We start from the raw sequence: 24,820 nt of genomic DNA on the forward strand, positions 1-24,820 counted from the left end.
CCCTCCCCAGGCGCCAGACCCGCCTAGCACCCTGCCCACTGCTTCTAGAAAAGCGCCTCCTGCCCAAGGGTTTGCAGGAAGCTCCTAAGCTCCAGGCACAGACAGTTTGGGCAGAACTCAATGTAAGTTACCTAGAAAACGGTAATTCCACATTGGGCACCCTTAGTGAGTCTTTTGTTACATTCTTGAATGTGGTAAGTAGACTGAACTAATAGAAATGGGAACTTTTGTATGAAAGAGTATGAAAACAAAATAGGAGAAAACCCACACAAGTGTTATAGAAAGGACCAGACCAAACACAACAAGTAGGAAAAAAGAGATCTAAAGAAGCATGATTGGGAAAGAATGGCAAAAAGTACCTGATACACTCCATGACAAGAGCCAGACATCTCTCCTGACAGAGAAGCTGCCCAAAGTGCCCCCGAGCACTGCTGCGGGTGCGGGGCGAGGCCAGGTGCCTGGGAGGGGCCAGGCCCAAGGTGGAGATGGGAGGGTGGGGCGGGGTGCAGGAGGGGAGCGGGGCCAGCGGAGGTGAGGTGCGGGGAGAGGCAAGCCAGTGGAGGATGCGCCAAAGGCGAGGGTGAGGCTGGAGAGGCTTCCTGCTTCGCACGGCCCACGGCCCGCACACCTGGAACCCACAGAATCAGGGGACAGGGCTCCCCGGAAGAGTGACCCTTCCACCATGGAACTCTTAGCGGAAGAGAGAGAACAGGCTCCCTCCTGTGTCGGCCACTGGCTACCTTTGTCCCCAGGTAGGCGTCTGGACCAGGCACTTCCCACTCCAGGCAGAGAGAGGCCTGGAGAGACACACCCCAAGCTGGGGCCCCTTGCCGGCCTGCACCCAGGTCTTTGACATCTCCCCAGCATGCCCCTGAACACCGCAGGGGCTGCCCCCAATCCTTAGCAGGAGCCAGCAAAAGCCTCGAGACAAGTTGCAGGCGATGTGTCCTGCCAAGGGTTGAGGAGGGCGCAATGAGTGGAGCTGGTGAAACGCCAGCCAGGAGCCCCGCTAAAGCGGGGCCGCTCAGGCAGCCCTGCTAAGAACTGGCGGAGAGGTGGGGGTGGTGGGGGGGGCAAGTCACCTAAGTCCACATGTCGTCTAAACTGTACCAGGAAAAAAAATAAATAAACTGTACCAGGGCCATGGCTGTGGCCAGCATCACAGGAGCTCGAGGCTGCCATCCCAGAGCTGGGCCGCTCGGTGGAGGGGCTGGTGGCCGCCGGAGCGTCACCACCACATGCCTCCTGAAGCTGTGGGGTGGGGACACTCCCTGCGGAGGCTGCGCGAGGACCCACGGCAGGGCCTCGTGACACAGGGCGGCCATGGGCTGTGACAGGGGAAGGTAGTCAGCGGACCCTCGAGAGGGCCCTGAGCCAGCGAACAGCCCTTGTGGTGGGCAGGTTTCATAGGCGAGCAGCCCTTCATTGGCTTCAGGATGCAAGGAACAGGCTAACGCGGAGCACGACAGGGCTGTCACAGAGGCAAAACTGTCCAGCCATGAACTACAGTCACCAGGAGAGTTAAGGGAGTGGACAGGAACACCTCGTCTCCCAAATGGTGCCGCTTGAAGATGTCACTCTTTGTCAAGGAGGCGGAGGAGAGGCCCACCTTAAGTCACTGCACAGAAATCCCACCTCAGGCTTCGCCCCGAGGAAGCCAGCTGACAGCTAAGTCTAGCAGGCAGCCTGAGACCCAGGAGAAGTAATGTCAGGGTTCCTGGGTTACTGTGAACAGAGCACAGGACTGTGCTCTATAGCTCAGGACTCCTCGGCTCCAAGTGGCGTTCTGCCCCGCCCTCGCTGTGCCCAAGGGAGGAGGGAGGGGGCCCTGGGGTCACAGAGCAGGAGAGATCAGTGCCAGGGGCCCTCAGAGAGCCCGATGCCCGGCAGGCGCTATCTTGGCCATGGTCATCTGGGGTGCAGGGAGCCCTCGGGAGACTCCTGGCTCACCCACCTGCTGCCCAGGACTCCTGTCCATCCTGCCGCGCTGCTCGCTGGTCCCCTCCCCCTCTTCCTCTGAGGCAGTGGCATCCTCAGTGCTGTCGCTGCCGGAATCTTCCAGGCCTGAGAACACACTCTCCTCGCTGTCGCTGTCGCTGAGGCCAGGATCACTGCCAAGCCTGCGGCTGGGAGCCGGAGCGTCGAGGAGAGAAGGCTGCAAGAGGCATGGCACTGATGACCCCAAGCCCACCCACCGGGCACCAAGCGCTGACCCACAGCCTGTGCGGCCAGCCTCCACGGCCATGGCCCTCAGGCCACAAGCCTCCAGCTCCATCAAAACCATCCACCCAACCCAGGCCTCCCTCACCACCCACCTCCACCGCCAGCAGGCCTCCTGCCCTTGGAGGAGACATTCAGTTAAGAGTCTCACAAGAGAAGGACTTTCCAAGGAGCTCAATTCCCATCACATCACCCGTACCAGCCCCTCCACCCTCCACGCCCGAAAGCCACTCCCTGTAGCTCTGGCATTCACATCTCCAGAGCTACCAGGGCACCGCGGTGGGGTCTGGGACAGGGAGAGGACCACAACCTGAGGCGCTTTTCCCGCCAGAAGAGGACTCTATCCAACCAGATTGGGACTGACAATTTTATCAGTAAATTGTAAAGACTGGTTGAAGAGACATAAAAATCATGCAAACTTTACCTAAAGGCAAGTGTTCTGGTTCACCACCCCATGGGATAGGACCAGAGCTTCCTCTGAGCAGAGGTCTGCTGACCAGACACCACCTAATCCCTAAGTTCACAAGACCCATGCACTTAGAGAAGGGAAACAAGAACTTACAGACTTTCAGCAAGCACTTACTCGAATGGAGAACCCTAGATTTCTGCTTTTTAATAGCTACTAATTCTCTCAGCTAACAGGAAAACCTGCACTCACCAATTATTTGGCAGCATTCAACTGAACTTCCACAGAAGTAACTGATACACACTATCTTCAACGCTTAGTAAGCTACACAATTACCACAGCAAAAAAAAAATGGCACAAACACAAACGGCTGCTGAGGGTACAGAGCTGAGTGGTGGAAGCAGGCGAGCCTGGTGCCCAGAATGCCTGCTGGCAGGAGAGCAGCAGGACTGGTCAGGGGAAAGGGGCTGCCTGACAACCCAGTAACGTGGAGTGCTCCCTTAGGCAGGCGTGGTGGACAAGCTTTGGAGGGCTGATGACACCCCAAACCCAGCTGGGGTTCTGCTGCATAGCAGGAATGGCTTTGAGTGCAGTTAAAAAGGGATGTGGCCAATACAGCAGGCACTGCCTTCCTATTCTCGTGCCCTTTTACAACGTACCCGACATATCGGTAACGTACTAACAGGCTCAAACCTCTTTAATGCAGGAACCACAATTTAAAGGGCTACGGAGGCCACGAGCACGATGCCAGCCCCTCTTGCTAGTTCGCTCCGGCCCACACTTCTCCAACCACACTACGGGAGCCCCCTGCCCAGGACGCCCCCACGAGGCCACCGCCAGCAGAGAGCTGGCAAACCGCCTCCTCGCACTCCTGGGCCCTGCTCCCCGGCGCTGGCCGTCCCGGAGCCGCCATGTGCGGCCCAGCCGCGCCACGCTGTCCCGCTCGAGCAGCCCGCGGTCACCTCCTCCAGCTCCGGCTCCGGCTCCGGCGGCCGCTTCCCGGGCTGCGCCACTGTCGCCGCCGCCACCGCGCGCCCCGCGCCCCGCGCGCAAGCCATGCTCCCGGACCGCCCGGACCCGCGCCGCCACTTCCGGCAGCTAACAGACCTCGTGGGTCCGGGGGCGGGGCCCGAGGGGTCAGAGGGCGAGAGGCGGGCCCAAATGGGCTGGGCCGGCGCGCACGCGCGCGCCGTGGGGACGCAGGTGGGCGGCGCCGGCGGGAGCGCGCCCGTCGCAAGATGGCGGCGGCCATGCCAGGCCCCGGGGCCGTGTGTGCGCAGCGGGCGGCGGCAGCGCGGCCCAGGCAGCAGGCTCGGCGGCTGCGCTAGCCCGGCCCTCGGCCTCTCTTTGCGGTCGCTACCTCCTCCTCTCCCGCCTTGCCCGGTATGGATCTGCCCGTGGGCCCGGGCGCGGCGGGGCCCAGCAACGTCCCGGCCTTCCTGACCAAGCTGTGGACCCTCGTGAGCGACCCGGACACGGACGCGCTCATCTGCTGGAGCCCGGTGAGGGGCTGGACGCGCCGGCCCGGGACGTGTGGGGGCGGACAGCACGGGGTTCGGGAAAGAGCGTCCGAGGCCTCCCCTCGGTGCGCGCTGCCCGGGTCTGGGCAGGGCCTCTCCTCGGTCTCTCGCCGAGTAACTGAGACGACGGCGGAAGCGCGCCTGGCTTGAGGGCAGCACCCAGTGGCGAGCGTGGTGGCCAGGTGACCCCACAGCTTCTCACATGAGTTACCAGGGTGGCGGGGTCGGCAGCTGTTGCGAGGAAATGAGGTTTTGGCGCAGGTATTGGAGGGCGTTGTTCGACTGGGAAAGGAAAGGGACCGAAAAACAAAGCACAACGTCATAAAGTTGTGGTGGGTCTCGAACTCCTGTCCGGACACCACAGCTGGGTTTCCCCAGAGCCGCTTTGGTTTTCGTTCCTCTCGGGCCTCTTTATCCACGCCCCTGCCTCCAGTTGCCTGGCAGCAGGCTCGTCTCCATAGTCTGACCCTGCAGGCCGGACAGCTCCTCCGTTTGCAGAGGTAAAGCAGAGACAGACTGGAGTTGCGGCTGAGAGTCTGCGTCCGGGCTATGACGTCGCGTCCGGGGAAGGCCGGAGCCATAGCTCCCGGCCCGCAGATGTGCGGCCTGGGCCGCCCTGGTTTGGGGAACCTCTGGGTGCCTCCGGACACACTTGCTCTCCTGAGGGCCCGGACGCTGGCTCGCCCAGACTCTCCTAAGTACTTCTCTTTCGCACTGTTAAGCCCTTAGAAAGGAGGAGCAGTCTGAGCTGAGGCGAGCCCAGAGCGGGAGGCCGGGTCCTCTGGTTCCTGGGCTGTTTGCTGAAGCTCTGGCTCAAAGCTGGTAAAGAGAGTCAGAATCATACAGCGTCCTTGTAGGGAACACTTCGTGTTGGTCCCAGTGACACACCTGTGTGCCACGCTCCATCCCTGTTGTCTGCTTTTGTAACTGTGCGCAGCGTTCCCCAAGAGGAGGCTGTATTTCCTTCCCCACAGCCTGTCCTGTTACCACCATCCCCTTGTTCAAGGCCCTAAGCTTTGCTGACCCAAGGAAATGACCCCAGGTTTCTGTCTATATTCCTCCTTTCTCTTCTTTTTCCTTCCCCTAAATTCCCAGGAAATACTCTTACCCAGGTTGGGGAGGGGCATCGGAGATTCTTTGGGGTAGTCTGAGTTTTATCTACCGGGATAATCGCCTCACCTCTTGATCTGCTCGATGTTTCTGCTTAAAGATGGTGAGGCAGAAGCCAAAGCCCTGCCAGCTAGCTCTCCAGGTCCCACTTCCTGTGTTCTGAGCGAGACCTTAGACCTGGAAAGCAGGATGGATCAAGCCTGCCACAGCCTCGCACACAGTGGCTGCACCACCCACCAGCCCTGCTGGAACGTAAACTGGAGAGGGTGGGAGCAGCCGGCTGGAGCCGATGCATTTGATCCTCCTCCCCTCTGTCCTTAGGCCAACCAGGATGTGCTTGGTGCAGGGCGCAGCGGGCAGGGGGCTTGTGCTGCCAGGCAGGACAGAAACTGAGCACTGGTTCAGCTGTGGAAGGAAGCCCTTTGCCAGGCTGGGCAGGGGCTGTGGAGCTACCTGGCCCTGAGAAAGGAGATGGCCCTCTGCCTGAGGCCTCCGCGATGCCCACACAAGCCCCAGGCCTCTGGCAGAAAGTCTGCTGGGGGAGACTTCTGCGGTCTTGAAGCCCAGAGTTGGCTTCCAGAGGCCTTGGAATGTTCTGGCGTCTGTTCTCTTGGTGCCTCCCCTCCAGCTGGAACTTTTCTCCCCATTCTGCCTGGAGGACCCTGTGTTTGGCCCCAGAGACAAGGGAAAGGGGGCGGGGTGGAGGGCTTTCCAGCCCCAGCAGCGCTGTGCATCCTCCACACAGTCTGAGGCCCTGCCTGGAGAGTCGTGTTGGTTTCCCCTTCCCTCCCAGACCCCCAGTCAGTTACCATGCTCGGTGTGGCACCACCACAGAATAGGCCAGGGCTGCCCCTCAGACAGCCCTGTGGGACCAAAGGCCCCACAACCTTGGGAAGGAACCTGGTGAGCGTGGCAGCTGCATCCATGGGACACTCCATGAATCAGGCCTGTTTGGCCTCAAGACAGCGTTAACAGTGGTAGGAGGGTGGGTGACTTGCTGAAGGAGGCTCTTCTTGTTAGGCTGTGGGCACCATGAGGCCCTAAGAGCAAGGGCCTCCTTTGCCTAGGAGCTGGGTGTCGCCAAACCAGGCCCCATCCCAGGTGGCCAGTGTGAGCGCCTGCAGTCAGGATCGCTCTGGAGGCCCTGGCTGGAGAGCAGCCTGCAGTCAGGTCGCCAGCTCTCTGCGGGACTCCTTGAGGAGGGCCCCAGTCGCACCTGGCCACTCTGAGGTGGCCGAGGATTGTTCCTGGGGCTCCCATGACCACCTGGCCGGGAGCCAGGTGGGTCCCAGCAGACCCTCCATCCTGCCCTTGGGGGTTGGCAGTGCCCGAGAAAGGCTGGAGGAGTGCCCAGCACGCAGCACAGGCTGCAAGGGGCGCTGGGGCCTTGGAGGCTCCTGGTGCCCCCTGAACTTGCCACCCAGGACCCGGCAAGCCCTTTCTGGCCCTCCACATAGCAGGAAGCCCAGCTCTGGGGCATCAGTTCACCTCCTCCCACAGCACCACGCAGAGGTGGCTGCTGGCCTTTTACAGATACGGGAACTGAGTCCCAGAAACACTAGGAAACAGATGAAAAGCAGGAGGACGGCAGGACCAGACCCGGAGTCCACGGTCTCTTACTGGTGTACAGCTGTGGCTCACGCCTGCCCTCGCTGCGTGCCGCGTCTCCTGGGTAGAGGGCAGCCCGAGGCCCATGCCGGTGGGGTCCAGGCTCTGGTTTCACCCCACCTGCTTTCTTAGCTGGACCAGAGCCATACTTGGACTGATCAGTACTCAGGTGTTCATAGAATTGTATTGAGTTTTTACAAGAGAGTCCCTGTTTTACCTTCCGTAGAGGTACACAGATATATACGTGGACAGATAGAGAAACGGACGAGCCAGGCAGAGATCTATACAGGACGGGCTCCCTGTCTGTCCCTCCTGCTGAGGTGGGCTGGGGAGGGCGGGGGGGTGGGGGGGTGATGAGGAGGAGGGGCACAGAGGCTCGGAAGGGGCTGGAGGGAGGGAGGTGGACACAGTGGACGTGAGTCCGCCTGGCTCCACGGGCCGCGTGTGCTCAGAGGGATCAGGGGGCCCACAGGACCCACCGTGGGCAGAGCAGTCAGCTCCATCGGGTATCACAGGCTAGGGACCCACGTCTGCACCTCTGGCTGCAGGGATTCCCGACCTGGGAGCGCTGGCAGCCACCCCAGAGCCCCTGCCCCTGGGCCCAGCGGTGACTGAGTCAGCAGAGGCCCCTGCGTTCAGTTGGGCCTGGAGACCCAAGTGTGGGGTGGCGGCCGGAGAGCTTGACCCTGAGCACAAGTAGGACGGGGACGTGAGGGGGGTGCAGGTGGGCTCCTTCTTGGCTGAGGAGACAGGCCGTGAAGGGCACCGAGCTGCTCTGCAGCCGCGTCCACATAGCGCTGGCACTCTCACTGCACGCGGGTGCCCGCTGCATGCCCGCGACTCCCAGAACACATCACGCAGACCCATCGCTTTGGCTGGAGGACTAAGACGGGCTTTCTGTTCTGGGCAGACTCTTGAAAGGTGCAGGTGGGCCACTGGAGTCAGCGTGGTGGTTAATCCTGTTGATGTGGAGCCCTTGGAGAATCTGCTCACAGACAGAGGCCCTCCCTCTGTAAAGATGTGCATATGTGCAGAACTTTGTATACGTTTCAGGGAAACGTTTTGTAGGAAATAGGGCCACAGGCTCCAAATTTACAGCAAGACTGGATATTCACTGAGCCCTGCATTTCAGAGGCAAAGGCGTTGCTTGCCAGCTAGCAGCTGGGCATTGGCTTCTCCCTTCCCCTGCTGTATGTCCCATCACTAGTCCCTCCGTGTCCAAGGGTAAGCCAAGACCTTCTTCAGGAATGACATGGGGTCAGCAGAGAAGGAGGGGCCTTGAACTTCTGAGGCACGAGGGAAGAGGTCCTGTGAGGGACTCACCATCAGGCCTGCCAGGCTTCTAACAGCCCTTAAGGTTGGGCTGGCAGGACACACCCAATATGGACTCACCCTCCGACACTGTTCAGGTCTGTTACACAAAAGGACGGGTGAGCCCTTGCTTTCTGTCGAGGCAGCGTTCAAACTCGAGAGCCTGGTCTTTGGTGAAGCTGAGGCAGCCAGAATTGGCAGAACCTGGTACTAGCGAGAAGGAGCTATGCGAGAGGCCCTGCGCGGGTCTCAGCTAAGTGCTGCTTCACCCACCGGTGGCGTGAGACCTGGGCAACTGCCCAAGAACCTTCCAGGGAAAGAACAGCCACTAGGAGCTGTGTGCAGTCCTCGCAGCTGGGGTGTAGAGTCTGCTCTGAGCGTAGAGCCTGCCCGGTGCCTCAGAACTGCCGAGGCTTGAGGGTGCAGCTGGATTGGCCCCAGAGAAAAAGCTGCCCCGACGCCGTGTGAACGAACTTAAAGACAAGCCTGAAAGGATCAGGCTGATCCCTTCCTTCAGAACTGAGGGTGCAGCCCTCTTGAAAGGACGACAACTGGACGACTAAAGTCAAACAGAATGTGGTAACATGCCTCGTGTCTGGGATCCAGTTGAAACTAATAGATGGGCCACTTGGCGGGAGAATGTCACCGGTAACAAGGGAGTTAGAGTAACAGACCCAGGTATGATGGAACTGACTAGCAGGAAACTAGTAACTGTTAAAACAGTTACTAAAACGCTCTGTGTGCTCAAGAATGTAGAGCTAAAATCTTAAGACCAAGAAGTAGAAGATGTGAGAAAGAAGGCGGATAAGCAGAATGTGTCGGGAACAAGTGTCCGCTGCAGAAGAATCACCGCTGGTTACCTCTGTGTTCACTCCCCCTTCAAAGAGGTGGCCCATAACCACAGCCTTCGCTGGGGGCTGCACACAGCGCCTTCCTGCTGAGAAGTCCCGCAAGGCGGGGGGCTGCACAGTGGAGGCGCTGGACAGGCAGGCCTCCGTCAGCAGTGATGAGTCACATTGACGGCTGTGCCCTGACGTGCCATGATGGGCCAGGCACACCACCCCTGTGGTCTTCCTTTCCAGAAACTTATGTAACCTCAACTCATCATGAGAGAAAAACATCAGACAGATCCAAATTGAGCAACATTCTACACAATACCAGCCCAGTCCTCAAAACCATCAAGGTCGTCAGAAACCAGGGAAGTCTGAGAGATTGTTAGTCAAGCATGACATAAGCAGATATGAATGTCGTGTACTGTCTTGGATGATGTCCTGGAACAGTAGGATGTTTGGTAAAAACTAAGGAAATCTGAGAAAAATGAGAGCCTTGGTTAAGGATGAAGCACATCGCTATGACACTGGGGGCAAATGCACTAGTGCAGGCTCTTAATAACAGGGAGAGCGAGTGTGGGACATACAGAACTCTACTGTCTTAGCTTTGCGGTAAGTCTAGCATTCTGACATAAAAAGCTTGTCTTTATTAAGTCTTTGAAGGGGATTAAACAGCAGACTAGAAACTACAGAAGAAAAGATCACTGAACAGCACACTAGCAAAAGAAACTATCCAGAGTGATCACAGAGAGGAGGAAAGACTGCGAAAAAAGTGAGCAGAGCCTTACAGGGTTAATACCACATGGGCTGGCACACAGTTCCAGAGTAAAGGATGGAGGAAAATTTTGGAAATAACTGGTTTCTTTCTTTATTTTTAGAAAAAGCTAGACATTTTCCGAATTTTTTTTTTTTAATGTAAACCCACAGATCCAAGAATTGCATTGACTCCCAAAGAAGATAAAAACACAAAATATACCAATGCATGTCACTATCAAAGTGTTGAAAACAAGCGTTGGAGAGAAAATCTTAAAAGCAGCATGGAAAAAAAAGGAAATTGCATGTGGAAGAACAGGACAAGAATGAGACTGACTTCCTGGCAGAGTCGGCGTGAGGCCTGGGCTGGAAGAGACCTTGTAAGCTGAAGTCTGCTCAACACTCAAGACCTGGAGTAACTCACCACGTTGACAGTTTTCTCAGTGGAGGCAGAAGAAGCATAATGGTGTATTAGGTGTCCTGGTCAGGCAATATGGCAAATACATAAAGATATCAAGATTGAAAAGTAAGAATTAAAAGTATATACATAGAAAGCATCATTGTTTACTTAGAAAATCCTAAAGAATCTACAAAACCTTATTAAAACTAATGAGTGAATTTAGTGAGTTCATAGGCTTCAATGCCAGTATACAGAAATTAATTCTGATTCCACGTACTAGTAACGAGCTGTTGACAATGGACGTACAGTGCTCCAAACACTGCAGAATATGTACTGGTTATATTATCTACAGCTGTGTAGCCAGGCACCTCCAGACTAACTTCCTAAAACAGCTGAGGCTCCGTGGCACCTGCCACCACCATCATGACTCGTGAGAGGGCAGCCTTCATAGGAGCCTTGCTTTCTTCCTCATCTTTCATCTGAGGATCTCCACCTGCTGTGCCAACATTCCCCATCCGTCCACCAGACGCTTCCTGTCCGAAAGATCCACCTAAAGTCGTGCCAAAAGGGAAATAAGAACTGCTTCTAAGCTTCCACGTGAAAGTTAGTAGAGTAAAACCAAAGCAGGCAGAATGAAGAGAATAATACAGACAAGGAAAACCAATGAAACTGAAAACAGTAAAACATGATAAATCAATTCAATAGCTGAATCTTTGAAAAGGTTGGTAACTTGCAGCATGACAAAGAAGAAAAGACATAAATTCCCAACATGATGACCATCAGAGGGTATATCACAACAGACACCACGGACAGTAAGAGGGTAATGAGGAAGTACAGCTCTGCACATGTAAATTTAATAAAATGAACCAATTCCTTGAAAAGCACAAACTGTCAAAACGCACCCAGGGTGAGACAGGTAACTATTAGTAGTCTTGATTATATTAATGAAGTAGAATTCCTAAAATTATGAACCTTTCTAAAAAATCTTCAGATCAAAATACCTATAACGAAACCGTCCCAAGAAAATTACCAATATGCTTCATAATGTTTATAAAATTTTCAGTTCAGTCACTCAGTCCCATTCATTTCAGTTGCTCAGTTGTGTCCGACTCTTTGTGATCCCATGAAAGCATGCCAGGCTTTGCCATGGCGCCAGCACGCCATGAAAGCGCACCAGTTGTGTCCGACTCTTTGTGATCCCTGGCAGTACGCCAGGCTTCCCTGTCCATCACCAACTCCTGGAGCTTGCTCAAACTCCTGTCCATCAAGTTGGTGATGCCATCCAACTGTCTCATCCTTTGTTGTCCCCTTCTCCTCCTGCCTTCAATTTTTCCCAGAATCGGGGTTTTTTCCAGTGAGTCAGTTCCTTGCATCAGGGGGCCAAAGTATTGGAGTTTCAGCTTCAGCATCAGTCCTTTCAATGAATATTTAGGACTCATTTCCTTTAGGATTGACTGCTTGGATCTTACAGTCCAAGGGACTCTCAACAGTCTTCTCCAACACTACAGTTCAAAAGCATCAATTCTTCGGCGCTCAACTTTCTTTATGGTCCAACTCACATCCATATGTGAATGTGACTACTGAAAAAACCATAGCTTTGACTAGACGGACCTTTGATGGCAAAGTAATGTCTTTGCTTTTTAATACGCTGTCTTGGTCGGTCATAACTTTTCTTCCAAGGAGCAAGGGTCTTTTAATTTCAGAGCTGCAGTCACCATCTGCAGTGATTTGGAACCCAAGAAAATAAAGCCTGTCACTGTTAACATTGTTTCCCCATCTATTTGCCATGAACTGATGGGACTGAATTCCATGATCTTAGGTTTTTGAATGTTGGATTTTAAGCCAGCTTTTTCACTCTCCTCTTTAACTTTCATCAAGAGGCTCATCAGTTTTTCTTCGCTTTTTGCCATAAGGGTAGTGTCATCTGCATATCTGAGGTTATTGGTATTTCTCCCAGCAATCTTGATTCCAGCTTGTGCTTCATCCAGCCTGGCATTTTGGATAATGTACTCTACATAGAAGTTAAATAAGCAGAATGACAGTATACAGCCTTGACATACTTTTTTCCCAATTTGGAACCAGTCTGTTGTTCCATGTCCCATTCCAGCTGTTGCTTCTTGACCTGCATACAGATTTCTCAGGAGGCAGGTCAGGTGGTCTGGTAGTCCCATCTCTTTAAGAATTTTCCAGTTTGTTTGGATCCACACAAAGGCTTAGCCTAGTCAGTGAAGCAGTAGTAGATGTTTTTCTGGAATTCTCTTGCTTTTTCTATGATCCAACAGATGTTGACCATTTGATCTCTGGCTCCCCTGCCTTTTCTAAATCCAGCTTGAACATCTGGAAGTGCTCGGTTTACGTACTGTTGAACTTAGCTTGAAGAATTTTGAGCATTACTTTGCTAGCATGTGAGATGAGTGCAATTGTGTGATAGTTTAAACATTCTTTTCCATTGCCTTTCTTTGGAATTGGAATGAAAGGCGGGACTTTTCCAGCCCTGTGGCCACTACTGAGTTTTCCAAATTTGCTGGCATATTGAGTGCAACACTTTCACAGCATCATCTTTTAGGATTTGAAGTAACTCAACTGGAATTCCATCACCCCCACTAGCTTTGTTCATAGTGATGCTAACGCCCACTTGACTTCACATTCCAGGATGTCTGGCTCTAGGTGAGTGATCACACCATTGTGATTATCCTTTTGTATAGTTCCGTGAATTCTTGCCACCTCTTAATATCTTCTGCTTCTGTCAGGGCCATACCATTTCTGTTCTTTATTGTGCCCACCTTTGCATGAAATGTTCCCTTGGTATCTCTTAATTTTCTTGAAGAGATCTCTAGTCTTTCCCATTCTGTTGTTTTCCTCTATTTCTTTGCTTTGACCACTGAGGAAGAGTTTCTCATCTCTCCTTGCTATTCTTTGGAACTCTGCATTCAGGTGGGTATATCTTTCCTTTTCTCCTTTGCCTTTTACTTTTCTTTTCTCAGATATTTGTAAGGCTTCCTCAGACAACCATCTGGCCTTTTTGCATTTCTTTTTCTTGGGGATGGTCTTGATCACTGCCTCTGTACAATATCATGAAACTGTCCACAGTTCCTCAGGCACTGTCTGTCAGATCTAATCTCTTGAAGTTATTTGTCCCTTCCACTGTATAATCTTAAGGGATTTGATTTAAGTCATATCTGAATGATCTAGTGGTTTTTCCTACTTTCTTCAATTTGAGTCTGAATTTTGCAATAAGCAGTTCATGATCTGAGCCACAGTCAGCTCCAGGTCTTGTTTTTGCTGACTGTATGGAGCCTGTCCATCTTAGGCTGCAAAGACTATAATCAACCTGATTTCGATATTGACCGTCTGGTGATGTCCATGTGTAGAGTCATCTCTCATATTGTTGGAAGAGGGTGTTTGCTATGACCAGTGCGTTCTTTTGGCAAAATTCTGTTAGCCTTTGCCCTGCTTCATTTTGTACTCCAGGGCCAAATTTGCCTGTTACTCCAGGTACCTCTTGACTTCCTACTTTTGCATTCCAATCCCCTATGATGAAAAGGACATCTTTTTTTGGTATTAGTTCTAAAAGGTCTTGTAGGTCATCCTAGAACTGTTCAACTTCAGTTTGTTCGGCATTAGTGTCTGGGGCATAGACTTGGATTACTGTGATATTGATTGGTTTGCCTTGGAAATGAACAGACATCATTCTGTCATTTTTAAGACTGTACCCAAGTACTGCATTTCAGACTCTTGTTGGCTATGAGGGCTGCTCCATTTCTTCTAAGTGATTCTTGCCCACAGTAGTAGATACAGTGGTCATCTGAAATTAAATTCACCCATTCCAGTCCATTTTAGTTCACTTATTCCTAAAATGTCAGTGTTCAATCTTGCCATCTCCTGTTTGAGCACTTACAATTTGCCTTGATTCATGGCCCTAACATTCCAGGTTCCTATGCAATATTGTTCTTTATAGCATCAGACTTTATTTCTTCCATCACCAGTCACGTCCACAAGTGGGCATTGTTTTCGCTTTGGCTCCATCTCTTCATTCTCTGAAGTTCTTTCTCCACTCTTCTCCAGTAGCATATTGGGCACCTTCCGAAATGGGGAGTTCATCTTTCAGTGTCATATCTTTTTGCCTTTTCATACTGTTCATAGGGTTCTCAAGGCAAGAATTAAACTTTAGCAAATCAAATTTGGTAGTACATAAAAAGACTAATGTCACAACAAATGGGATTTATCTCAGGAATGTATGGATGGTTCAGGATTTTTGAATCAGTATCACCCAGCATGTTAATAATCTAAAGAAAAAGCACATAATCATATTATTTGTTTCAGAAAAAGCATTTGACAAAATTTATGTTCGCGATATTAAAAAAAATCACTCAGGAAACCAGAGATAGCAGGGACCTTCTTCAGCTGTTACAAAAACAAACTGCACACCTAACGTCATGCCTATTGGTGAGCTCCTGAGCGCTGTCCCCACAGAATCCGAACAAGGCAGAAACCTTTTTCCACCAGCGCTAGCAGATGTTGTATGGGAAGTCCTACCCAGTACCTTAAGATAAGAAAAAGAAATTAATGCTAACTGGGGTGAGGGTGATTGAAACCCCAGTATTCTGAGCCTGTCATGCTTGGGTTGAGACTCCATTTTGTAAGTGGGGGCAGAAAGGAGAAGGAGACCCTCAAACTTTGAGTTGGGCAAGATGAGAGATGCTGGTGGCCTGCCCCCTCACCCTCTCAGGAGGATACAGAACGTGCTGATTGTAAACTGAGGGGTAAGAAATCCCCACCTTCTTGGCCAGAGCTCCCCAGAGTGTGCCATCAATCCAGGTGAACTCTCAGGAGGAGGAGGAAGCAGGGTGTGGCCAAAAATGCCATCGTTCACTGTTTCTGTTGAGTTTTAGATTTTCTTGAATAAGTGTTTCTTCATTTGTTATATGCCTTCAGGACAATTTCCAGAGACTTAGGTGATTTAAGCTTTGTTTACCCTGAGAGTGGTTCACAGGATCTCCTTAGCTGCCTTCCCAGGCATCTTCAGAGGATAGTTTTGCTGGATATAGAATTCTTGGCCAAAATAAAAACGCTGTTTTCTTTCAGCACTTTTGGCATGTCATCCCACTGGCTTCTGGCCTGCATGGTTTCTCATGACAGATGAGCTGCTATTCAGTTCAGTTCAGTTCAGTCACTCAGTCATGTCCGACTCTGTGACTCCATGGAGTGCACATTGCCAGGCCTCCCTGTCCATCACTAACTCCCAGAGCTTGCCTAAACTCATATCCATCAAGTCGGTGATGCCATCCAACCATCTCATTCTCTGTCGTTCCCTTCTCCTGTCCTCAATCTTTCCCAGCATCAGGGTCTTTTCTAATGAGTCAGTTCTTCACATCAGGTGACCACAGTATTGGAACTTCAGCTTCAGCATCAGTCCTTCCAGTGAATATTCAGAAACTGTTATTAGGGATTCCTTATGTGTGATGAATTGGTTCTAACTGCTCTAAAGAGTTTTCCTTGGTCTTATGGATGTCTAGATGTGAATCTCTGTGAGTTTATCCTTCTTGGAATTTGTTGAGCTTCTCAGATATTTTTCATCAAATTTGGGGTCATTATTTATGCAGATATTCTTTCCACCCCTCTCCTTTATGCGTGTGTTGGTCTCTGCTGGTGTCCCGTGTGTCACTGTCTTTATTCACTTCTCTTTCTGTTCCTCAGTCAGGAAATCTCAGTTGACAATACTCCTTCACGTTTGCTGGTTCCACCTTATTCCTGCTCAGATCTGCTCTTGAGCCCCTCAGGGAATTTTAAATCCGATTTGTTACACTTTTCAACTCCAGGACTTTTCATATTTGTAATTTCTGTCTTTATTGTTATACTTTCTTCTAAGAGGTATCAATCTTATGCTTTTCTTTATTTCTTTCAGTTCAGTTCAGTCACTCAGTCGTGTCCGACTCTTTGCAACCCCATGAATCGCAGCATGCCAGGCCTCCCTGTCCATCACCAACTCTCGGAGTTCACTCAGACTCACGTCCATTGAGTCAGTGATGCCATCCAGCCATCTCATGCTCTGTTGTCCCCTTCTCCTCCTGCGCCCAATCCCTCCCAGCATCAGTCTTTTCTAATGAGTCAACTCTTTGCATGAGGTGGCCAAAGTACTGAAGTTTCAGCTTTAGCATCATTCCTTCCAAAGAAATCCCAGGGCTGATCTCCTTCAGAATGGACTGGTTGGATCTCCTTGCAGTCCAAGGGACTCTCAAGAGTCTTCTCCAGCACCACAGTTCAAAAGCATCAATTCTTCAGCACTCAGCTTTCTTCACAGTCCCAACTGTCACATCCATACATGACCACAGGAAAAACCATAGCCTTGACTAGACGGACCTTTGTTGGCAAAGTAATGTCTCTGCTTTTGAATATGCTATCTAGGTTGGTCATAACTTTCCTTCCAAGGAGTAAGCGTCTTTTAATTTCATGGCTGCAGTCACCATCTGCAGTGATTTTGGAGCCCCAAAAAATAAAGTCTGACACTGTTTCCACTGTTTCCCCATCTGTTTCCCATGAAGTGATGGGACCAGATGCCATGTTTTCTGAATGTTGAACTTTAAGCCAACTTTTTCACTCTCCTCTTTCACTTTCATCAAGAGGCTTTTGAGTTCCTCTTCACTTTTTGCCGTAAGGGTGGTGTCATCTGCATATCTGAGGTTATTGATATTTCTCCCGGCAATCTTGATTCCAGCTTGTGCTTCTTCCAGCCCAGCGTTTCTCATGATGTACTCTGCAGATAAGTTAAATAAGCAGGGTGACAATATACAGCCTTGACGCCTTTTCCTGTTTAGAACCAGTCTGTTGTTCCATGTCCAGTTCTAACTGTTGCTTCCTGCCCTGCATACTGTTTTATTTTGCTCTTTGAACATATTTCAAATGAATTTGAAGTCTTCATCTAGTAAGTCCAGTATCTGAGCCTCCTTGGGGACGGTCTCCCCTGGCTGCTTGTTTCCCTATGTGTGGGTCATACTTTGTCTCTTTGCATGTCTCAGAGTGTTTTGTTGAAAGGTTTTCCATTAATATAATATGCCATTTGTTAAACTCAATATCATATTTTACCCACCCACCAGGATTTGTTGCAATTTCCTGTTGTTGCTGTTTGTTTAGTGGCTTTTCTGAATTAATTTTATGCAACTTGTGTTGTTTGCTATGTGTGATCACTGAGGTGCCTACGCAGTGAGCGCAGTGGTTAGGCAGTGTGGGGAGCAGGAGTGTTCCTTAATGGCTGGAACCAGTAAATCTCCCAGTCTCTGCGGCGAACTGTGTGTGCTGGCTGTGCCTTTAGCCCCCAGCCACGTTGTCGGCACCCTGACTTTCTCCTCAGCTTCCTGCTTACACAGAGCTGCCTTGGACCTCTCACGGACATGCACACAGCTGTACATGCACGTGTGACTTCTGGATCCCAGGAATATCCTGGAGCTTTTCAAAGCTCTTCTTGAAATCTTGTTCCTTAGCTCTTTTATGTTTCCTGGCTGGCCAGTTTTCTCCATCTGTGGTCCACTGTGTTCGGCGTGATGAGTTGGTTTTTTTTTCCGTCATGAATTTAAAATTGCCTCTTGATGCTTTCAGCAAACATCTCTAGGGAAAAGCCTTTTTCTGCTAAGAGCTTCAGCATAAAAGGTCAGATCAAAAACAGCCTTGGAGGTGGAACCTTCCAGGGAGACACTGCAGGCCTTGAATGAGCCCTAGCCCCATGGATGCTAGAACGTTTATTCCACCATGATTTGAGCTGTTGGCTTTCCCAGTTACAGGAGAGGAGGTAGGGACATGGCAAGTTAGAACACCACAGTTCTCGGATCTGACTGAGATTCAACCATTTCTTGAATAAATTCTCGTGGGTCATTTTCAGAGTTCTGAAGAAGTTGTCTCTAGCATTTTTTGCTGGTGTTCTTACTGTGTCTGTGGAGGAGAAAAGCTGTAGAAGGCCCCTTTTCCACCCTTCCCCTCAGCTCACGCTCTTCCATTGTGTCTTTTCATGTGTGCGTCCGTGTTGACACCACGGGGCCCTTCCTGCTCCTCCCCAACCCCATCCTGCACCCCAGCGGGGCCCATGCCCAGCCCACCCAGCCTCGGCCCTCCTGGGAGCTTCTGGACCGAGGTCTGGACAGACATGGAAGAGCAGTGTAGCGGTTTTTTCATCTTGTTCTCATCTCTGTTCCCAGAAGAAGAACCACAAAACTTCAGTTCTGAGCATGATTGTGTTGTCTTCCTCCCGAGGACCTGAAGTTAGGTCCCGTCTCCTTGGCTGCCTCCTTTTGGGGTCTTAGCCGTACGTAGGGAAAAACTGTGGATTAGCGCTGACATGGGGCCCTTCAGGGAAGAGCCCACAGTGCTGAGGTGTGACCTGGCGGGCCTCCAGCAGGGATGTGGGATCCCAGGTGAAAACTGTCACCCAGCCTAGGGTTGGGGTGCAGCCCCTGCATGGAGAGGCTGTGGTGACCCCCACGTCTCCCGGCAGAGCGGGAACAGCTTCCACGTGCTGGACCAGGGCCAGTTTGCCAAGGAGGTGCTGCCCAAGTACTTCAAGCACAGCAACATGGCTAGCTTCGTGCGGCAGCTCAACATGTGTGAGTGTACTGCCTTGGCCCTGCATACAGCCCCACGCGGCCCAGAGCCCACGCAGCTGAAGGGGAAGGGGTGTCTCAGGGACTCTCCCTGAGACTTAAGACCACCCAGCCACCACAGGCAGCGCTTCTGGGAGGGCAGTGCTGGGCATTCCCTGAGCCAGGCCCCGCCCGCCAGGGCCTCCCTCCATCCTCCCTGGGGTAGGGGCCTCACTGGAGTGAGGGGTGAGACCCCAGCCCTGAGGCAGCACTGCCCCAATTCCATCGTGTGCAGATGGCTTCCGGAAGGTGGTCCACATCGAGCAGGGTGGCCTGGTCAAGCCAGAGAGGGACGACACCGAGTTCCAGCACCCGTGCTTCCTGCGAGGCCAGGAGCAGCTCCTCGAGAACATCAAGAGGAAAGTGACCAGTGTGAGTAGCCGTTCTCCCCATCATGGTCTTGGATCTCCGCCCAGACCCCCGGCAACAGCAGCATCCACTCGCTGGCCTGGCTTAACGTAGCTGTGCCAAGCCTGCTTTCTACCAGGTGCCTGTCCCCCGTTGGCCACCCCAGAGAAGGCCCATCCACCCCAGCAGCCCCTCGGCCCTTTCTGCTATATCCCGCCCCGCCCCCAGGCCATCTCAGTGACTGCTCCCCCGGGGACCCAGGTGTCCACTCTGCGGAGCGAGGACATAAAGATTCGCCAGGACAGTGTTACCAAGCTGTTGACCGACGTGCAGCTGATGAAGGGGAAGCAGGAGAGCATGGACTCCAAGCTGCTGGCCATGAAGCAGTAGGTCCTGGGACAGCCGTGGGAGCAGGGCGCACCTCCTCTGGGATGCTGGGGTTACCGTGGGGGGTCCAACCTGGGGGGAGCTTAAAGCTGGTTCTGTCATAACCAGACTTACCCCCGGGAAAGGGTTCCAGAAAGAACTTCGTGCAGAGTGATGGGGTGGGGACGTGAGAGGCCTCCTGCACAGTGACATGGGGGAGGTGTTGCTGGCGAGGCCGCTCCCCAGCCCTGGTCTTGCGGGTCCGGGCCTTGCAGTCTCGGGCCAGGGCCACGTCTGGACTTGCACAGGCTCCCGGCCCATGCCAGGCTGGACTCGTTATTGGGAGGTGGGGTCAGGTGCGGTCCCGTGGTAGCCCGCAGAGCTGAGCCCAAGCACCAGCTATGCCCTCGGGCCCCTCACGCCACCCACACATGCGCCTCGCACCAGTCAGTGTGTGTCACCTCTCATCGGGCCTGGCGCAGGAGGCCTGCAGGTTTGGACTCCCTTTCCCTGGGGCATGTCTGGTCACCACAGAACCGGTTTTAGGCCCCCCAGCCCCCCACTGCCAGGACCCCCATAGGGGCCAGTTTAGACCTCCTCCTGTGTACTCGGGGCCCTCAAGCACCCCAGCCCAGGGTGGCCTCAAAACCACTTGGGGTGCAGGCCGTCGCACCCCTAGACCGTGGAGGAGGCTCCTAGCCCCTGCCTAACTACTCATGTCAGAGCCCAGCAGGAATGCCTGGCTGGCTGGAATCCAGAGGTGGGATTAGGTGGCCTTGGCCTCCAGGACAGGGACGCCTCTTAGAGTGAGCATAGGAGGGTCTGTCGCTTGTCAAGAAGACATACTGGTGCTGAGCAGGGCGTGGGCTGCTGCGGTGGCCCTTCGAGCTCTTTAAGGCCACTTCTGACCCCCTAAAGGCACAGGAGAACCTGCACTTGCAGCCCTGTGGCCTGAGAGCTGCACTGCCTCTGTTCCCTGGAGCCCCATCCTCGGTCCAGGCAGAGAGCCTGGAGGCTCTGCCACCCTGACTGTGACCGAGAGGGCCCTGGGGTCTCAGCCTGGCCTCTGGCCCGTGCTCGGCAGCGGGCAGGGACGGGCCAGTGGGTGGGCGCATGGTGGAGCGAGGTATCCCGAGACTCCTGCCACCTGCTGACCACGCCTGGTCTGCTGCAGCGAGAACGAGGCGCTGTGGCGAGAGGTGGCCAGCCTGCGGCAGAAGCACGCCCAGCAACAGAAAGTCGTCAACAAGGTGTGCACCGGGCCGGCGGGGAGGGGGTCCCTGTCCGCACTGGGCTGACCGCCTCTCCCCCTGCAGCTCATCCAGTTCCTCATCTCGCTGGTGCAGTCAAACCGGATCCTTGGGGTGAAGAGAAAGATGTGAGGCACGGGGCACGCCCGTCTCCCGTGGGCTGCGACCCGGGGGCCACGAGGCCGGGCCGCCACTCACCCACCCTTCCCCACAGCCCCCTGATGCTGAACGACGGCGGCCCTGCGCACCCCATGCCCAAGTACGGCCGGCAGTACTCGCTGGAGCATATCCACGGCCCAGGCCCCTACCCGGTGAGCTGCGGGCGCCCAGGGCGGAGGCGGGGGCGGGGGCGGGGACGCAGCACGCACCACCATGCTCACCTCCCTTTGGTGGCAGGCCCCTTCCCCAGCCTACAGCGGCTCCAGCCTCTACTCCCCAGACGCTGTCACCAGCTCCGGACCCATCATCTCCGACATCACCGAACTGGCCCCCGGCAGCCCCGTGGCCTCCTCAGGCGGGAGTGTAGACGAGAGGTGCGGCCCAGCGCCTTCCCTGCAGGCAGGAGCGGGTGGGGCCGGCAAAGGCACCCGCTGACGCCTGTGCCCCACGGACAGGCCCCTGTCCAGCAGCCCCCTGGTTCGCGTAAAGGAGGAGCCCCCAAGCCCGCCACAGAGCCCCCGGGCAGAGGGTGCCAGCCCCGGCCGACCATCCTCCATGGTGGAGACGCCTCTGTCCCCGACCACCCTTATTGACTCCATCCTCCGGGAGAGCGAGCCCACGCCCGCTGCCTCCACCACACCCCTCGTGGACACCGGGGGCCGCCCCCCCTCGCCCCTGCCCGCCTCGGCTCCCGAGAAGTGCCTCAGCGTCGCCTGCCTAGACAAGTGAGTGCCTTCCAGGCGCCCTGCGGTCTCTGGAAGCGCAGGGGACTCCGACAAGGACAGTGCCGGGCTGGACACGCATGGCCCTCAGGCCCTCGGCATGGGATTTGCCGGGGGAAACTGGCCGACCTGGCCCAGAACATGGAGCTGGGGAGGGAGACATGCCAGCCAGGGGGTCCCGCAGCCCCTGCACCGTGGGAACCAGGCACGTGGCGGGCACCCCTGCCCCCTGAGCCGCCCTCCCCGGGCCGCCTGGTCTGTCTGTCCTACCACCCCAGAGGTGGGTGAGCGGGGTGGGGGCTTGGAGTCCGCCTGGCCCCCACCGGCAGTGGGGGGCTCTTGTCTTTCTATCTTGCAGTTTGGCTCGCACTCCAAAGATGTCTGGGGTCGCCCGCCTCTTCCCCTGCCCCTCCTCCTTTCTGCATGGCCGAGTCCAGCCAGGGTTAGCGCTGTCCCACTGGGGAGGGAGGAGGGCTCCGCCAGAGCTTGGGCCCCTCCCCAGCCTCTGAGCAGACCCCTGCCCAGCCTGTGAACAGGCTCCCCACCCACCTCTGGGGCCTGAGGCAGCACCCCGAGGTACTGCCTGGCCTCCTCGAGGGGGCAGGCCTAATCTATCCTGGCGCATGCTGGGGTAGGCTGGCCCAGCCGGGCGAGCACAGCTCCACCCTCCTGCTGTCCTCCAGTGTGAAGGGCAGGCGTTGCTGAACCTGAGAAGCTGGGGCCCCGGCCCTTCTGAGCCCTGAACTCAGCCCCCTGATGTCTTAGCCGGCCCAGCCTGACGTGCTGCCTTACGGGGCCTCACGGTGATGAGGGAGCCTGAGCCACCACCGGTGGCCAAGTGTCCCAGGCCCAGGGCCCCACCTCAGGGCCTCCTGTGAGCCTGCGCAGGGCAGGCTGGCAGCTGGGCGCAAGGGCCGGCAGGACTGCACCTGGGGGTGCCTGGATGCCACGTCACTTGCTCCCCTTCCTCTGGCCAGGACCGAGCTCAGCGACCACTTGGACGCCATGGACTCCAACCTGGACAACCTGCAGACCATGCTGACAAGCCATGGCTTCAGCGTGGACACCAGCACCCTGCTGGATGTGAGTCCTAGCCCTGCCCGCCCCGCGCCCAGCCCGCCCCGCTCCCAGGGCAGTCTGACCGCCCCCTCTTCCCTGCAGCTGTTCAGCCCCTCGGTTACGGTGCCCGACATGAGCCTGCCCGACCTGGACAGCAGCCTGGCCAGCGTGCGTAGGCGGGGTGGATGGGGCAGGGGGGGCAGGGCCGCACGGGAGCCCTCACTGTGCTCCCTCCTGCTGCCCCAGCAGATCCAGGAGCTCCTCTCTCCCCAGGAGCCCCCCAGACCTCTGGAGGCAGAGAAAAGCAGCCCAGACTCAGGTGAGCTGAGCCCCCCACCCCCACCCCGCCCCCCACCCCCCGGCCCCACCGGCACCCTGACCCAGTCGCACCCCTAGGGAAGCAGCTGGTGCACTACACCGCCCAGCCCCTGCTGCTGCTGGACCCGGGCTCCGTGGACGTGGGGAGCAGCGACCTGCCGGTGCTCTTCGAGCTGGGGGAGGGCTCCTACTTCTCCGAGGGAGACGACTACTCGGATGACCCCACCATCTCCCTGCTGACGGGCTCAGAACCCCCCAAAGCCAAGGACCCCACTGTCTCGTAGAAGCCCCAGGAGGAGAGCAGGCCTTGGGCAGGCCTGGTGTCCGGGAGCCTGGTCCCCTGGCTGGCGGAGGGGGGGGAGAGGGGGTGGGGCGTGGCCCCCGGCCAGCACCGAGGGCCTAGCCCTGTGAGCCACAGCTCACCTGGGCTTCACGGCCACACTCAGACTGACCAGGATGCAGGTGTTCATAGAATTGTATTTTGGATTTTTACACGAGTCCCCCTTTCCCCTTCCATAGAGATATACAGATATATACATGGACAAACAGACCGATGAGCCAGGCAGAGATTTATAAACAACGAGCTCTGTGTGTGGTCTCCCTGTCTGTTCCTCCTGCCAGTGTGGGTGGGGGTGGAGGGGGGCATGATGCGCAGTGTCTCGGAAGGGGCTGGAGGGAGGCAGATGGACACAGCACACTGGAGCCTCCTGGCTCCCCTGGGCTGCATGTGCTCAAGAGTTCTTTATGAAGGGACCAGGGCGGGATCAGCGTGGGCCCACAGGAGCCCTGTGGCCAGGTCCGCACTAGAGGACCAGGTGGGTGCACTGGGTCAGCACCGTGGGTCCAGAGTGAAGGAAGCACAGGACCCCCCCCCTCCTGAGTCAGGCAGCAGGGGGTGCAGAGGTGCATGTGATGGAGGTGGCGGGCCGTAGCAGCCCACGCGGTGCCTTGCACCCCCAGCTCAGCCCTGCTCGCTGTCCTTGCTGATGAGTAGGGCCCAGGGTGGTGGCTTCCTGGGAGGCAGGGGTCAGGGAGACGCTGCCTACACCTGCTGTAGACCAAACAGTGCCTAGCCAACCAGCCTGTCTCGCCCAGACGACCACCATGGGCTAGAGCGGCTTCTGGTTGGGGCGGGGGCAGCACAGCTGGGTCCGCTGCCCAGGTACCACCTCGGGCACCCATCTTACTGGGCCATGGCTGGCTGTCAGGGTACACCTGCCTGGCACAGCCTCAGGGTTTCCAACCCAGGCGGCAGAGCCAGTAGAGGGGGGAACAGCCCAGGGTTGCCCTTGCCTCACTGCCAAGCTTTTTGAGTGGCAAGCTCTGGGACCAAGGTATCCGGAGGGCCACACCCAACTACCTGCTGAGGGCCTGGAAAAACGGGGAGCCCCTGGCATCAGGCCAACCTCTGCCCCCAAGGGAGGCCCTCAGTGAGGGCTGAGCCAGGCCACCTGCTTTGTCCAAGCAGCCCAGAGCCCAGCCCAGGTGAGCACCCCAGCAGGGGACTGTGCGCATAGCCTCTGAGACCTCTGCAGCCTTGCCTTGGAGTCTTTGCTGCCGTTCAAGTCAGCCTGATTCTCAACCCTCTTCCACACCTTAGCCTCTGGCCTGACCCAAGTTGAATCCACTTGTGTGCAGACCTCAGGCACAGGGGGCCTTGGAGCATGGAGTCTCCACCTCGCAGGGCAAGACGTCTGACCACAGAGCCCTGTGAGGCAGGGAGGGTCACCACAGCCCCAGCTCCTCTCCAGGCGCTGGGGCCTCCTTCCCACAGCATGGCCCCACGTGGGAGGGCCGCCCCCTCCTGCCAGCC

General features: G+C 55.3%; 2 protein-coding genes across 10 annotated transcripts in view; one reads left to right on the forward strand and one right to left on the reverse strand.

Annotated features, from left to right (window-relative positions):
* The window catches only part of BOP1 (BOP1 ribosomal biogenesis factor), an 18,917-nt gene extending 14,914 nt beyond the window's left edge, over window positions 1-4,003 (reverse strand). The window contains exons 1-2 of the mRNA XM_070382578.1: window positions 3,589-4,003; window positions 1,955-2,155 (exon numbers count right to left, since the gene is read on the reverse strand). Of these exons, the coding sequence (XP_070238679.1) occupies window positions 1,955-2,155; window positions 3,589-3,684 (297 nt within the window). The 5' untranslated portion in view covers window positions 3,685-4,003. The remainder of the gene's footprint in view (window positions 1-1,954; window positions 2,156-3,588) is intronic.
* Window positions 3,859-23,598, forward strand: HSF1 (heat shock transcription factor 1). 9 transcript variants are annotated; one of them, XM_070382579.1, is made up of 14 exons: window positions 3,859-4,128; window positions 18,641-18,749; window positions 19,021-19,157; window positions 19,362-19,519; window positions 20,674-20,749; window positions 20,816-20,877; window positions 20,964-21,060; window positions 21,146-21,282; window positions 21,364-21,633; window positions 21,989-22,072; window positions 22,608-22,713; window positions 22,792-22,857; window positions 22,936-23,008; window positions 23,086-23,598. In XM_070382579.1, the coding sequence occupies exons 1-14, from the start codon at window positions 4,012-4,014 to the stop codon at window positions 23,289-23,291; spliced, it is 1,698 nt and encodes a 565-aa protein (XP_070238680.1). In that variant the 5' UTR covers window positions 3,859-4,011; the 3' UTR covers window positions 23,292-23,598. The 9 variants fall into 9 exon arrangements, with proteins under 9 accessions (XP_070238680.1, XP_070238682.1, XP_070238685.1 ...); XM_070382581.1 differs by having other exon boundaries at window positions 22,963-23,008; XM_070382580.1 differs by having other exon boundaries at window positions 3,860-4,128; window positions 22,939-23,008.
* The last annotated feature ends 1,222 nt before the right edge of the window (window positions 23,599-24,820 follow it).

The sequence above is a fragment of the Bos mutus genome, chromosome 14, assembly GCF_027580195.1.
Source record: "Bos mutus isolate GX-2022 chromosome 14, NWIPB_WYAK_1.1, whole genome shotgun sequence".
NCBI classification, from domain to species: domain Eukaryota; kingdom Metazoa; phylum Chordata; class Mammalia; order Artiodactyla; family Bovidae; genus Bos; species Bos mutus.